This window comes from Tachysurus vachellii, chromosome 4 (assembly GCF_030014155.1).
Source record: "Tachysurus vachellii isolate PV-2020 chromosome 4, HZAU_Pvac_v1, whole genome shotgun sequence".
NCBI classification, from domain to species: domain Eukaryota; kingdom Metazoa; phylum Chordata; class Actinopteri; order Siluriformes; family Bagridae; genus Tachysurus; species Tachysurus vachellii.
Window position 1 is genome coordinate 12930161 of NC_083463.1, and position 17095 is coordinate 12947255.

Consider the following 17095-nt stretch of genomic DNA (forward strand, 5'->3'; position numbering starts at 1 on the left):
GTGTGTATATTGTGTGTAAAAGCTGGGCATTACACAACACAGGCTGATCCTTCACCAAAAGATGTAATTGCATCTGACATGGGCAATAGCATATTTTTAGAGGACCAAAATGGTGAAACGTGAAACAGGTTTGATTCTTGTCAAAATGTATTGATTTTTTTTTTTTTTGCACTTTTGTGGAGCAGCTGATGTCTCTCTTACATGGCGAAGGTGGTCAGCAGGAGGAGATCAGTGTAAAGTGCTTGCCCTTACTGATGTGGTTTTAATGAGACCCTACAACAGCGTTTCACTCAATCACCACACCATACCGGCACATAGATTAGTTCGTGGTCCCTGAAAACCAGACACATTTACTGTTGTACATCGCTTATTTATAGGGTATATACTATTTGTATGTAATATGACATTTATTTTGGACTCACTGTAAACTTTTTCCTGTAAATACCTTAAACATTAGTTTGTGAGTGTTTGAACAGGGAGTATGTTCGTGAAGATCAAATTTCCTTCTTGCTAAACAATCTCTGGAACGAGTAGTGATGGATGACAGACACTGTGATTGGCTTATGATTTTGTTTAGCCCCTTTCTAACACCCGACTGAAGAATTTCTCTTTCGCAGTGGTGAGACTGTCCAAAAGCATTGAACGTTATCGCACGTTGTGATGCAGCTTAAAAAGACAAAGCTCGGAATGCCTCTGCCTACAGTAAACATCTAGCTTTATGGCTATACAGATTATGTATACCAGCTCGTTTCACCGCTTAGAGATTCAGAAGTATAACTTTGTATTTATATACCAGGCCAAAGACATGGATTCAAGTAAGAAATTTAAAGGTGGACTAATATTTTAACAGTTATACCAATTTTGTTATAAGATCTAACATAAGAAAAGAATAGATCAGAGGTTTTAGCGTTTTAGGGTGAATTAGACAGACAAAAATATTGCTAATTTCAAGCTGCATCACCAAGCATACTATGCTCATACATATTTCACACAGTCTCCTACACACATACACGCCATCACAAAACTCTTACATGCATATTGGATTATCGTAGTTTCTTCAGTATGGGTTGGGGGCAGGAGATGGGCAGTCAGGGGGGAAAAAAGAGAAGGCGAAAGAGAGAGAGAAAAAAAAAGAGCTAGTGGCCGACTGTGAAGGTGATGAATTTCTCTCCGCCACAATCAGTGCACCTGGGTTTCCTTTGGTGGATCCAAAGGTAAATAATTGATGCAGGGATAAAAGCGTTAGTGGAGAGAAGTAAGACAGTCAGACAGCCGAGGATGGGGGTAGGGTGTGAAAGCCAGACCATGTTCGACCCCCCCCACCCTAGAAAAGCCCTGATCCAATGCCCACTGCCTCCTCACCCCATGCTCCTCCGTGCCCCCTGAGCATGGCCCCTTGGCGTATGATGGCCCTTCACGCTCTTGAAGTGCAAATCTGTGTTCTGACTTGTTCCTGCGCACTGTCAGCATGCTTTCCTCTTGTCAGTGGCGATCGAGCGCGCAGGGAGTGTAGCGGGATCACTGACACGCCAGTGACACTGCCCAACCGGATAATGGAAACCTATTGATTTTTTTTCACAGCCTCTGACTTTCTTTTCCTTTCTTTTTTCCCCCACTCATGGAGGTAGCTGGTGCTTTTGAGTGACCGTCCGAAAGCCAAGACAGAGCTCAGTGATTGTGATCCCGAGGTCAGTCCTGCCACATGACAAGTGAGGAAAGACACACCTCAGGTAAAGGAAACAGTAAGCGAAAGAAAGACAAAGTGTCCATCAATCAAACAATCACTAGCTTTAATGGTCTGGGTTTCTACCCGAGACACTGCAACAAGAAGATAAAGCTAACTTGACACAAACTCACAGCTCCTCACTCCACCTGTCACTATCAGTCTGACAAAAAGGATGTGCTTATGTGCCGAGGTTGTGGAAGATTTTTAATTACCACCTAAGGTTATGTTATGATAGAAAGCAACATGCCAGATGTGGAGGTCTTGATTTAACAAATGAAACACGACGATTGTAAGAGTACACGTAGTTGCGTCTTCTGTCGTTTTGCAACCCTAACTCGTTATCCCTCTCCGCTCGCATTAGGCATGCTCTCTCGGCCATGCTTGTACTTCCACACGGAGAAGGCATGACGGGTCTACGCGCTTTTAATAGAGGAATCTCCTGAGAGCGGCGCTCTTTGATTCGCTGCCTAATGATAAGCGTGCGCTGGTGGCAGATGGTTGGTGCGGATCCTACACTAGATACACATTTCTTTATGTTCCTTGCCTCCCCCTCGATCTTGCTCATTCATAATGCTGCCAATAGAATAATGGGAGAAAAAATGCGATCCTGGTCACGGTTAGCTCAATCTCATTATAATCCCTCGTTTTTTTATTCATTCGGCCCCTGGGGATGCCCGGTCTCGCTCGAGAGGCCCCTTTTGATTCGGCCATGAGCACCTAATGAAGTCACAGAGAGATACAATTACTTCCCAAAGCAGGGGCATTAATGTACTCTGAATTCCCTCTGGAGGAACGTGACGACAATTGGTTTGTACAGCTTTGATCGCCTGTCTAAGCTCTGGCCGCGATAAACCAAGGGGTCACGCGGAGAGCCGGGCAGCAAGATGGAGATGATTACTGATTACATAACGCTGATGTGGCTTTTTCAGCGGAAACATAAGAAAATGACATGTCACCACAAAGCTTATACTAAAACAAAAAAGAACACAGTTTTACATGGGTTGTCAACTAATTTATTAATTATGGCGACTCAGAGAACCCTACTTTTGCTCAGACAAACTCACTTACAAGCTCTAACTTCTTTTAATAGTCCTCAGTAATGCAACACACATTCTGTAAAGGCAAATAAAGCTTAATTTAGATGAAACAGTCAATGTTTTCCGGACAATATATGAGGTATAAAACAAATGCACACATTCTGGGAAAAAAGAAAAACTGCATTCTTTTTTTCGTAGCAGTTTTTTCTATTACAGTTGCCCTAGTTCAGCACTGTACACTATCCTGAGGCCTTCACTAGAGCATTGATCTTAAATTCTGTCTGCTTTAAAGAAGACCGAACACTTCTTAAGTAATGTCTGTTCATCCAGTTACTGCCCCTCAATAATAGCAACCACTTCTAACAGTTAACAATAGAAAATTCACACAAGTTTCCAACATATGAGATGACTAGTTTGAGACTCATTTGTTAAATTATCTTTATTATTTTTACCTTTAATCTATAGCTCTGCAATGAACATTTCAGTAATAATGCTGTTTTGTTAACACATGGGATGTGGAATCTACCAGAAATTCTAGAGTAGCATGTCTACTGTATTTAAAAAAAGAAAAGAAATTTAAAAAAAAAAAAAACCTTAAATGGGAATATTATAATTAAGCTTAAATGAATTAACATATCTTGTTTCACTATATATGCTACAGAGGGCAAAGAGCAAATCTTATCATCTGGAAAACATGGCATGTCACTTATTCACATATAAAATTGTTCATAAATAGTTTAAGCACAGAAAGGTAATAGATTATTTCTCAATAAATCATAAGTAAGAGCTGACTATATCTATTTGGATGCCACACAGTTCAGTTAAGTGTAATAGATAAACAATGCTGAAATCTGCCATCGGAGCTGATGTTAATATTCATACAAAAAAAGCAGTGTATGAGGTTGTTACAGCAGTGTAGTGTAGTGTAATGTAGTATCACAGAACAGTGTGCTTTTAACATCTAGCTGAGCCTATATTAGGAGTTTTGAATTGTCTTAAAGTATAATAAGCATACATAGCGCCATTGGTATCCAAGGAGTTGAAATTCTTTTGATTTAGTGTGTCCTAAAATGCAAACATTAATGTAAAATGAATTTAAAGCATCTAAAAGGCCCGTTATCATGCATATAGAAATGCACACAAATTAAAAATTCAGGACATACTGCATCAAAAGCACAGAGTAAAAGAGAAGAAATGTGAATAATATAAGGATTATTTTTGGTTTTATTTGGTTTTTGTATCATTGCATAAATTCTATCCATTTTTTTGCATTTTGTTTGGGGGGTTTTGAGTAAAACCCAAGACTAATCACTAATAAACAAACAAATAGCATAAAATGCTAATCTTGCACTGCAGGTGATTATGGCTGATAATTGGCCACAGCTGTTCAGTTCAGTTCAGTTCAGGAGAATGTAATGTGTATGGCTGTATGAAAAGGTACACATATGAAGAGCAAGTCAGATAAAGCAGTGAAGTAGGTGGCCCGGTTGAGGAAACATAAATTCAGCCCAGGAATGGACATAGGGGATGAGATTGAATATTCACACACAAAAGATAAAGTGACATCACACATGATGCAGAACACAACCGTCCTTATTCATCAAATTTGCATAGAAACGAGTGCCGATGTGAGGACTTGAAAAAACATGAAGTTACTAGCATGAAGCCATCATATGACACCAAAACACTGGTGATTCAGGAGCAGATCATCTTCTGCTGTGTAGTAACAAGCTCCCACCCATTAGTCCCTTATTTACATGTCGTAAACAGTCATAGAATTATTGGCACCCTTGTTAAATCTGACTAAATAAGTGTAGGAGAAATGTCTTTGTGGTTGTTTAGCTTAATCTCATCCTGAAGTCAAACTTTTCATTCAAGTACATTGATTAATTCTAAGAACATAATCCCTTATCAAAAATATCTATATATTTATATCTATATGTATATATATTTTAATACAGAGAAGGGAACTAATGGTTGAAATTTGCAGGCTCGTTTTACATTTTGCTGTATACAATTTTGATGAATAAGGGCCAGGCTTTATTAAGCCACTAATTAAAAATGAAATGATTTATAAAGTGATACTGTTTGATATATTTAATCTTACAAAAAAAAAAAAAAAAAAAATCTTTTCATCGGACAGAGTTTCAGCACATCCCTACTTACACAAGAATTACACTTACAGAAGTAGTCTTAGCAATAAATGTAACACTGTGTGCACGAAGTATGATTGTGGTTTAAAAATAGATCAGAGCACATTATCTCTAAGCAAATATTCAGCTCTGTACAAGAATATATTAATGTAGGAACGTGTCAATACCAGACTTTATTTATGACAAATGTCATGTCTATAAGGGGAACAAAAAAAAAAAAAAAAAAGGGAAAGAGAAGAGAAAATATGTGCAATATAAGAAAATATTCTCTCTCTCTTGATCTCTCTCTTGTTTTCTGTTTGTTTCTGTTTGATTTATTCATAAATATGTTTTATATAGATTTCTACACTTGTCCAGAGATAGCTCTATAAAGAATAAATCTGTGTAGGTCTCTTCCTATGTACATAAGCAGAAGAGTGGTACCGTGAATAAAGCTTGTGTGTAAACGTGATTTAGAGCCCCTGAGTGACACAGTCTGGAGCACATGGCTCCTCACACACAGCTGGAACCTCCACCATCCCAGCGCCTGTGCCTCTGACAGCAGTGTGCATGAGGTGTCTCTGCAGGTGCTTCACCCAGTCCTCCTGCACACACTGTGGGCCCTGGAAGACCAGATCACAGAACCTGAGAGAGAGACAGAAAGAGAAAGGGAGAGAGAAAGAGACACAGACACAGATAGACAGACAGACCGATAGATAGACAGACAGATAGATGAGCCAAATGTATTATATTTAAATATTTTGTATTGTGTTATATGTAGATATTATATGAATAGGGTTAAATACATATTATATAGTATATATAATATATATATAGATCTAAAGGGACATATAAATTGCCCATTATTCTACACACAATAATCCATAAAAGTGAACACTTGGTTATTATTATTTTATTTTTTTGCAAATGCATTAAAAAGCAAACAACAGAAATCTGATTTATGTGACTAGAGTCAACCCGTGCAAATGTAACTAAGAAGACATGAATTAGAAAGACACCTGCAAAACAGATCTAGTCAATGGTATAAAACCATTCCTAAATCTCTGACTGTTCCAAAGAATACAGTGAGAACCACCAGGACTTCATGAGCTGGAGCTGGCTAGAAGGGCATTTGGTTAGTAAGAGGACCTGCAGAGATAAGAGATCCTGCTAGAGTAATAATCCTCTCCGAAATACTCCATCAACCAGTGTCTTATTGAGAGAGTGGCTAGAGAGAAGCCTAGACTGATGAAACAAAACATTTATTATGTGCTGTACTCTAAATTCTACGTCTGGCAAAAAAACAAACACTGCTCATTTATTGGCTAAATCCATGCCTCTATTAAAGCATGGGAATGACAGCGTTGTGCTAATGGGGTTCCTCTTACGAAGAGGCCTTAAAAAAACTGCTCCAAAGTGCACATGACATCTGACTGGGGTCAAAGTTCACCATTGTACCTGACAACAACTTAAAGCATACAGCCTAGACAATGCTGGAGAGGCTTCAGGACAAGCACCTGAATGTCCTTGAATGGCCCAGCCAAAGACCAGACCACAGAGCATCTGCTGAATCCCACATAACACCTGTGTAGAACTTTTAAGAAGGCAGTTCAACTGAAAACCCCATCCACTTTGATCGAGCTTGAGAATGAGCAAAACTGCAGAAATCCTGCTAAGAAATGCTTGAGGCAGACGCAAGACTCGAAACTATAACTGCTAACAAAAGATTCCTGTGTCTGGATACATGTATAAAATTGCAAATTTCCACATTTTTAAATAAAGTTGAAAAAAAAAAAAGTCTAAAAAAAAATCACTTTTGCAAGTTGTCATTATGGGCTTGTGTGTGTATCTGTAGGGCAAAGAAGTAAATGTAATATTTTATAATTAAATCTATAACGTAATGAAGTATTTAAAAACTGAAGGAGCCTGAATACTTTCCCAGCCCACTGTTCTCCAGGCTAGAGATAGAGTACCTGCATGTCAGTGTGTAGATCACTTCGGAGGTGGCGTGTACAGTGTGGAACGCCTTTCTCTTTGGCCCGGACCTCAAGCGAGGCAGTTTCTGATTACAATCATATGCTGAAAACCACACACTTACAATTAGCAAAATGTGCGTGGAGTAGCGTGTAAAGACTGACAGATTCAAAACTACGCACTGGTCTTATTATTTACAATAGAGCTACACAGAATCATTCCAGGAGAAGAGATTCACACTCCTGACATGGTCATATGTACATGTGTGAATAAGATGGAAAGAGTACGTACACGTTCCCTCCAGCATGGCGATCCTCTTCCTGCGTGCATAAGCCCTAAGATGATTGGAAAGACTGACGCCACTTTGGAAAGTTGCATTACAGTGGATACAAATCTTCTTATTTCCTTCAAACCTTCCTATAAAAAAAATAGATAGAAATGCTAATAATATACTTCATAAAATAAACAGAAAGTTGTTTGCATGTCAAACTGTACCAATATTTAATGCATTAGATTTCACAAACATTCCTACAGTACCACAAAAATGTAGTAGTATATGTTATTAAATGTTCTTATGTCTCAGCACTGCTGAACTGCTGGTCTTTATTTGCCACAAAAGCTTTTTATAGGTTTTAGTTCAAGTGCTTGTTCGAAATCATTGATTAGTTAATACAGAAACAACAATCACAGGGACTTGTGTGGCAGATATTACACACATTATTTAAGGAGTGTTTGTTGAGGCAAAATGTATAGTCATTGATATACTGGTTTTGCATAAGGTTATTAAACTTATTTAACAGTTATTGTAGAAGGTTCCAGTGTCAGCACTTTGTAACTGTAGGAAAGGTTTTTGCCTGGGGAGAGAAGAGAGGTAGAGAACAGAGGGCTTTGCACTTTCTGGCTTCTTTGCAACATGACATGCTGACATACATCATTAAATGCATCTATAAACCCCTAAACAGTATATGTTGTTCATTAATTAATCACAAAACTACAAGTGTTCGCATATTGATGTGTCATAGGAAGAAAAATAAAACTTCTGGACATGCTATAATATTTAAACAATAACAGAACAGCTGCTTAACGTTCTATACCTGACATATATTAAAGAGAAAAATGTGATCCTAAATATTCTCTAATTAAGGACAGATGATGGATATATGATTTGCCCACCCTGTCTGATCCCCTAAACAGCTTCTAAGATTAAATATGTTTTGGTTTGTGTGAAGGGTCCGAGATGTCATACACTGCTCTTCTCAAATAATTTTGGAAAAGGAGGATTATGACAAATCCCCCTGCTTTCTGTTCATTCTTATGTTTGCAGAATATTTTTATGCTTATTATTTCGCCACTCTAATGTTTTGGATTGTATTCTTGTAGCAAGATGCAAAATAGAGGTGGATTTCTTGTAATCCAGAAGGCATTAGGCAGGCAACAATAGCATAAAAAATGACTACTAAATTAAAAATAAAGTAACTAAGCGCAATTTTGATGTTCAATGCATACTGTATGAGAACACATACTTCAACAACTACAGATAATTTTATTAACATGTGAACACTATATTTAGATCCTGGAGTGTGTGTGTGTGTGTGTGTGTGTGTGTGTGTGGGCAACATTTCAAGCACACCAGCAGCTTGAGCGTAATAAACTGTGATTCCCTTAGTGTCTTCACCCTCTCACTCCATCTGTTGTCAAATCTTTACACTCATTTCTGTATTGTTGAGAACAATGTTTATCAAAATACACGACACACTTCTTTTTTTCTCTTGACAATGAGAGAACAAAAATCAGCAAGAATTCAGGAATGATTTGTTCTTCCTGAGATGCAACAGGCTGAAATAGACCATCAAATTATTATCATGTAATTCTATGCAGGATTTTATTATTATTTTTAATTAAAAGAAAAACTGACAGTCTCACACATAATACTGTGTATTGCCAGCCTGGATTGAACCTTTACACTGAACTGATTAGGCTTCATGTTGTGAGAAAAACACGTAGCTAGCAAGGGTTTAGGCATCTTTAACTTCACTGACTACATTTACTGCTGCGTTAACTGGATCATTACCTGATGTGACAGACAGCGAAATCAAGACTAAAAAAAATAGCCTAAATAAAAAATGTCAATGTCATTTTAATAGAATGTATAGTTCTGGTATTGTACCATGTAAACAGATGGACATATGGATGGATGAAAAACAAAGATGCAAAAGATGAATTGCGGTACATAAAGGGAGTGTTGTGGGAAAACTGTATAACAGCTTCTAGTTATTTCACACCAAACCATGCAAAACATATGCTACTTGGACTTGTTTTTCATAAGACACCAAAGGTTATTTAAATTACCTGCAAATTGTTGTACTGACAATTACGTGCAACAAATCAACAGATGTCTTAATTACCTTCCTAATATCTTAAGGCACATTTTCCCTCCATCTCGCTCGATCTGAAAGTAAGATCAAATGGTAACAAGTGCCAATGCAGGGCTTTTAAAGGTTTTACGATTCAAGTAATCTAACAAACAAACTGAATTTCTTGCCAGTGATTCAATCACTCCACTCAGAATATGGCACGGTCAATAAAAACAGTTTTAAACTGTGTTAAAAAGACTGGTTATAAATGTGGCCTGTGTATGAGTCAGTCAAAGTAAAAGGGGTGTGGCTTCTGTGCCCATCAATCACAATGAAATCGACATGGACTCTGTGCCCATTAGTCCAAGTTGAGGGCGTAGCCTCTGTGTACATTATTCCGAAGGCGTGGCATCTATAACGGTCAGTCTCTGTACAGGAAGCATGGCCTCTAGTGGGCCTGGTATCTGTACAAGTCCGTTCCAGTCTCACTTAAGATACCATTTTCCTACACAGGTACACAATACTGAATCCCATTATACTAATTCTCACCAACAATCAATCCTCTGTTGTGCACAAAAGCAAGCGGTATCAGATTTTTAACTCGTTTTCTCTTCTAATGCTATTGAAATGCTTATTTGGACAGACATGAAAACACAGGTGTGTAAACACAGCTGAGGCTTTTCCAACATTACTTCAAAAGACCATGGTTTGAACATTTGAATTTCAAAGCCATGTCAGATAATAGTCCATATTTTAATTTGTGTTATAATAATTTGATGGTAGCAAGTTTTATTTATTTTTTTTCCTTTTTTCTTTCAACGACTTCGAGAAGCATCTTAAGACTTGAAGGATACAAGATGAGATCACAAAGAGATCATCGCTGCGTTATGAAGTGTGTGCTGTCTGCCATACAAATTTAACAGTAGATTGGGTGGTTAAACCATGAAAGAGTTAGGGGTGGAAAAGATGTACAAAACAGCAAGAAAATAAGGTTTTGTGCTGCTGTAGCACATTTATCATCACCCCCTTTGTAAATGTCTCAGATTAGTTCCACCAAACATAATTATTATACGCATGCAGAGGCTGTAAAGAATAACACTATTTACATTATTGTGAGAATAAATAATGTTCCCTTCTCTTAGGTGACCCAGTTTTTTTTAGCGTATCATACAATTTAGCCATTACCTGTCTGTAGCATCACACTCACTGCGCCTTTGATTCTACATCAGTAGAGACATGATAGATCATACACACAGCTGTCTGAGACCGAGAGAAGGCCTCGCCTTACAATGAAGCTGTGTGCTCATTAAAACAGGCTGAGATGAAGTAGGGTGATTTATGTACACTTCAATTCAGTTCACATTACAAGGGAAGACTGTAGATTAACAATTACTAATAGCTTTCAGACACCTTTAACTAGAAACCCTGGGTATAATAGTGTGTGTTGTGCTGGTGTAATGAGTGTAACCTAGAAGTACATTTAGAGACTTAAACAATTCCTGTTCCAGAATGTTCCTGTCGGTTCAGTAATCCAGTGAGATGATGAGCAGAAATATTTAAAAGCTTTCAAGCTTAATATAGGCTGTAAACTTGGTGTAGCAGTGCAGACTCTGAAGTCGGGTAAAACTAACTTTTTGAAGATTTTTACTGGCATAGAGTTTACAAGTAAATTTCTAATTGGTTAGATATGTTGACATTAGCACTAATAAACCAGTGAATCAAACCTTTTTAAAGGGGTTGTAATAAATGATACTGGAAGTTTATCTCTCTTATCCTGCCAGCTTTATATCTGAGCGCATGCTTCTGTCTTCATGAGTACAACCTAGGATCCTTTTGTTTCTGTGCCAAGTGCCCATCAGTCTCACCTGTACTTGTACTCACCTATATTTCATGTTACTCCTAATGTAATCCCACTAAATCCATAAAGAGGCAGTCTACCTACACTAAAAAACAATCTGAACTTACTTAATTCAAGTGCATACACCAGTTCTATGTGGGTTACATCAACACAACGTCAGTTTAATTCAACTTTATTTTTTATCAGTTAACAATGGACATTGGCAGAAAGCAGCTTTAATTCAGGATTCAAATTCATAAATACCTTGTCTCTGACTTGCTCATTAGGAATATATATATATATAAATGTTAACTTTATAACGTTTATCCTCCTATAACATGCTTTGCAACAATGCACACTGTTACAAGTGCTATACAAAAAAATGTTAAATTATATTCAAAAATGTATATACATGTTTCATTCAAATGATATTAAATAAATGTTTCCAATTTATACTGTGAATTTACCAAACTTGTTTTTATACATCCAACATGATTTTGTGGTTAGGGTGTTGGACTACTGATCGGAAGGATGTAAGTTTGAATCCAGGTCCAACAAGCTACCATTCCTGGGCCCTGAGCAAGGCCCTCAACCCTCAATTGTATAAAATGAGATAAATTTTTAGTCGCTGTGGACAAGGTCGTCTGCCAAATGGCATAAATATATGATTTAGTATTGCATTTTTTGCTATACTAGTTTACATCATGTTTAAATCGTGTTCATTCAATATTTAAAAGTTCCTATTTAAAGTTAAAAGTCAGTGACAAAGTCCTTAAAAGTTTTCATAATGTAATTTTGTTAATAGTAGTTAATACTACCGAAAACTGATCACACTCACTCTACCTCATTCAATCTAGTCCAAAAATTGTTTTGAATTATGTTTAGTATAGAACAATTAAAATCAGATTTTAATAAACATAAATGTGTCTCTGTAAACGATATGCAATATGTTCTATTAAATCTGATTACATATTCCATTTTTCTTCAGTGTAGGGAACCCTCTCACAAAAAAAAACACCAAGAAAAAAAATAGTGATAATATTGAGATTATTAATATGAATTAATATAATGAGTGATACACGGTATTTAAAATGATTAACACTAAACACTGGTTAATCTTGTAAACTTCTAATTATTCACAGATTTCTATTTGATCTGATTGAATGCAATGGAAGAAGCGTGTCAAATTGTGGTAATGCAATCAATGTCGATGTGGAACTGTAAAAAGTGTGAATTTGTCCGTTTGGTTAAAGGACACTGTTTGAGAAGAGTGAACAGAGAACTGTTTTAAAAGTGAATATCTACTATATAAAGATGCCATGAGCCAATGCTATTTGCAATGAGCCAGTGGTATTTAAAAGGAGGTGTTAATTATAGCTAAAGTGCAGATATTGACTATGCTGTTTTAAACGTTCCATAATACCTGCTTATCCCTAGTTCTGTTAATTACTATGATTGCTTTTGTGAAAAGTGCTTAGCCTCTGCTGCAGTGTAGGTTTTTCTTTTTTTTTTTAATTTCACTTAAGCAGATGAATCTGTGATTTTCTCACCTTGGCTACATATGGTGTCAGGCAAAGCTTCAGGAGAAACCTTCTTAGATGGAGAAATGATAAAACGAGCTCTGGCTGTCTTCGAGTGACATGTGACTGCCAGCTCCTGGTCCAGTTTCTGCCTTTTAAGAAGCTCCACTAAAGCGCTTTTGCTGTTCTCATTCTTCATCTCCTTCCTCTTCATTTGCTCGCCTTCCTCATGCACCAGCCTGTTAGAGTTCTGGATCTTCACTGGGACACCAGTGGGTGCAAGAAACAGGCCCTCGCTTCCTGCAAACTTCCGAGAAACGAAGGGTCTGGAGAGGCGAGGTTTGGCCTCCAGTGCTCGGAGAACATTCTCATGTTCGTTCTCGTCCTGCAGGAGCTCAGTGAGGATGCACAAGGGAGACTTGCTGACACCTGAGATTGGCTTGCCAATCCGCTTCAGGTGACCCCGCACATGATTGGACAGGCCGGTTTTAGTGTCAAACCAGCCCAGACACAGTGGGCAGGTGTGTTCAGTCTGAGACTCGGGTTTATCTGCTGTGATAAAAAGAAGGAAACACTTTTTACATACAAAAATTGTAATGATGATCCTTACCGTTAAAGACAAACATAATTCAGAGGAGATTTTCTTACAACACTTGGCACATTATAAAATGTGAAAGGATCTAAATTGTAATTGCTAAAAAAATTGCAATATAATATTGTAAAATATTAAACATTAAACATTATTTAATGTATGATGTATTTTCTAACCTTCAATGAGATTAATTAAGGTATCAATCAATTACTAATTTAAGTCTTGGGTATCCAAAAGTATTCCTCTTTAATTGTAAACTCTTTTTAAATTGTAATTTAATAAATAAAAAAAATAAATAAACCTATGCATCCACTCAATAAACATTTAGTTAATAAATTAGACAAATATTGGGTTTATTATTTCAAGTATGTACAAGAACATTCTAGTCATGAAGTTTGTTATTACTGAACGTTCTCAATTAATCAAATAAGTTATAGACTTTAAATTATATCAGCTTGGATCTAATATGTCCTATTGGTGGAATCAATACATTCAAGTGACCAGGCTTATAACTATAAGAGAACCACCATAATAATAAGAGGAAGAAGAAGAAAAAGAAGTAGTAGTTTAATATTTATTACTTATAATATTAACTTAAATTTTTGTGATTTCATTTACGATATGAAAATTAAAATTAATTTAAAAAAAAAAAATCACAATTTTAGAGACCACCACTAGGGTCCCTAAATTCCCCTCTGCAGATGTGCTATAACTTGTGGTGGGGAAATAAGAACAGTATAGCTGAATGCTGTAGAGTAGCAGATTTTTTAACCCAATTGGGTAATTATTTTTCAGTAGCAATTCACCTCTCCGGATCCTGTTGTTCATGGAGGTTGCTCTTCTGCGAATGCGAGGCTGCCGGTCCTGAGACGCCACCTGTTCAGGTGACAGCATGTGACGAGCCTCATAGCTTAAACCACATCTGTGCAGATGTCCTCTGATGTGATTGGACAAGCCCACCCCTGACTCAAACACTGCAGGACAATATGGACAGCACTTCCGTTCTGTTTCAAACACGGGGGACACGCAGTAACTGGTGAACGAATCGCTGAGATTAGGATCGGTACACTCTGGATTGTCCTCGCTCACCGCACTCTCCATGTTCTCTTCTTTCACTATAAGTGTGCTGATCTCATCCTCACTTTCCATGTTGCTATCAAGATCTGACTGATCAGGAGAGTTATGGACGTCATCTTTGAGCAAATGTCCCTGCTGGGTTAAGGGGTCAGAGGCATCGCTGTTATACAGGTAGTGTGCTTTGCTTTGATTGGCACAATCAAAATTAGCACTTCTGTAGTTGCCTGTAGAACAAATATCAGTCCTTTCTGGTTGATGTTTCGGTACAATTATTGGAATTTTCTTGGGAGTGTTGTGATATGGAATGGACATTTTTCTTTTAGAAGGAGATTTTTGTGTCTGTACTGCTAATCTGCTTCCAGGAGAGGGACCTTTGGAAGTGTTAACATCATCATAGTCCAAATGTACAGCTTTGCTGGAGTCGGCAGACTTGGTTGCAAGGTTCAAGCTGGAAAGATATTTTGTGTTCTGTTTAGAGACAGCACTTTCACATTTTTGATCGTCCTCTTCACCATAGGAGAGACCCTTTGTCACATCTATCCTCTCTGTAGGCAGAGATAATTTACTTGGCTTGTCACATTGCAGGGAAGACGGTGACAGGTTGTTTGCTAAGCTGCCAAAACTCCATTTGATCAGTGAGGAGCTCAAATCTTTACAGGATTTTTGTGTGCTGTTATCTCTCAGAAAAAGGTCAGCAAGGTTATTGGACCATGCAGACAACCGTGCTCCACTTTTGTTCTGTTTTTCTCTGAGGTACTTTGGCTTCAGTGAAGGTGGAGATAAGTTGTCCATTTCAGTTTGGCCCGTTATCTTGTCCTGCTCGGACACAGATCCCGTAAGGTGAGCTGCCATACTGTGTGATTGAAGTTCATAATGCCAAAGTGGCTGGTCATGTACGAGTTTCAGGTGCTTCCTTAAAACGTCTCTATACTTTGTTCTAAATGTGCAAATTTTGCAAAAAAGCATACCCAAGGGTTTTATGACTCTTCCTTGGCATGCACTGAGGTGAGCTATCTGTTGGTGTGCTTCCATATCGGACTTGTTCAGCACTATATGATTGCATTCTTCACAACTGTAATAAAACGGTTTGTCCTTTTCGTGGGTCTTGGCATGATTAATGAGCGTTTGTGGACAGTTGGTTTCAAAAGCACACTGGGGACACCGAAGCTGAGCTTCTCCTTTCTTGCCTCTCAATTCGTTCAGATCTTTAATCTCCTCCATCAGCTTCTCCCTTCGCACCTGGTGGATCAGCATGTGCTTCTGCAGGGAAGAATGCTCACAGAATGAACGCCCACACTCTTTGCATATAAAGGGGTGGATGCTCGCCTGCTCTACCCGATTATGCCAATCTAAATGATACATCATATGCCTATGCAAATGCCTTTTCTCCTTGAAATTAACATTGCACTTTGTGCATTGGAAGAACGAGTGCTCTGACTCAAAGTCTGTTTCCTGCTCTCTCTTTAATGGCATTGGTTGGCCACCCACGTAGGTGTCTGCTTCATTGTGCCCGCCTGCATTATCACTTGAAATTAAGTTTTTCTTGTCTTGGCAATTCCCTAGATGGAAGTCTATGTGTGCTTTCAAACTTTCTGAATTCTGCATCAAGGAATGTTCTTCACTAATTGATGAATCAAAATCCAAGTCCATGTTAATAAGGGAGGAACAACTGAAACCCTCGTTAACTTTATCTTCTATTGGTATCCTTTTCACTTTGCAGGTTTTTCGTTTTCTCCTCCTTGAGCTGGCTGACTGAAGACCCCCAACCTTTATCTTTCCTTTTACCACCTCATCAAGTATCCTGCCTTTCAACAGGAAGCACATAAACTTTTCTCGGAGGCTCCTGTTTAGACCGTCATAGTTGTCAGAGGAACTTTCTGACTCAGAATCAACATCCCATAAGGATCCTGTTTTGACGCCGTTGTTTGTCCACACCCGGCTGATTGCCCCGTTATCTGCATTGTCCTCTACCAAGGGAGTCTCACAGTAGCTGTTGTCTGACTCAGATAGGGTCCGTGTGGATGGTGCTTTCATAATGTGCCCTTCTGGTTTTTGCCAAGTGTTTGATTGAAGCTCACAGGGAGGCTCCAACACCTCAGGGTTGGTGTCTGTCCCAGCCAAAGGGGATGCATCCTTGTTGGGGACATGGGGTTCCTCTGAGGTACAGTGTGAAGCAGATCCATTAACAATTGCTCCTGAAGGCAATGAATCGTCTGTGCAGGGGGCAGCCAGGACACCGCCACAGACAAATGGGTTCGGCTGTGCTCCATTTAAAAGACTTTGGTGACTGTCCAAAGATTGGCACTGCTGTGGTCCCACACTGCTGCTGTTGTTGTTGTGGGTAGAGGTGGTGGGAGACGAAGTGTGAGAGCCTGACAGCTCCTGAGTGTAACATTCAGCAGATTCCACCTCTTTTTCTTTCTCGGCACTATTTCTCACTGCTGCCATGGCAGAGACAGCATCTACAAAATAACAATTAGTATCAAACAGGTCCATTATCATGTAAGGTACTACAACTGGATAACTAAACAAAAGAAACAAAATGTGTTAAACAACAGTTCAATGAAAATAGACAGACAGACAGACAGACAGAATGTGGTCATCCATTTCCAGGCAAAAACACAATGACCAAGAAAACTAAGAAAATCTCTCCTCTTGCCCATGTACAAACAACTATTTTCTACTTTAGAGAGAGTAAAATGTTCTCAGTGGAGCCAAAACGAGAAGACCATTATTTTTAAGTTGCATTATGGGTTTCTGCACCTACTGCCACCGTATCTATTCACAGCACACCCTGCTGTTAGTCCTGGAAACACTGGTGAGGAAGCTTAATTATGTGAGCAGAC

The 17095-nt window shown here is 38.3% G+C and overlaps 1 protein-coding gene across 1 annotated transcript in view; it reads right to left on the minus strand.

The window, feature by feature from the left end:
* Positions 1-3183: 3183 nt before the first annotated feature.
* Positions 3184-17095, minus strand: part of znf644b (zinc finger protein 644b) — a 53475-nt gene continuing 39563 nt past the window's right edge. The window contains exons 4-8 of the mRNA XM_060867254.1: positions 13979-16711; positions 12611-13132; positions 7161-7286; positions 6869-6974; positions 3184-5540 (exon numbers count right to left, since the gene is read on the minus strand). Coding sequence (XP_060723237.1) covers positions 5369-5540; positions 6869-6974; positions 7161-7286; positions 12611-13132; positions 13979-16711 — 3659 coding nt within the window. The 3' untranslated portion in view covers positions 3184-5368. The remainder of the gene's footprint in view (positions 5541-6868; positions 6975-7160; positions 7287-12610; positions 13133-13978; positions 16712-17095) is intronic.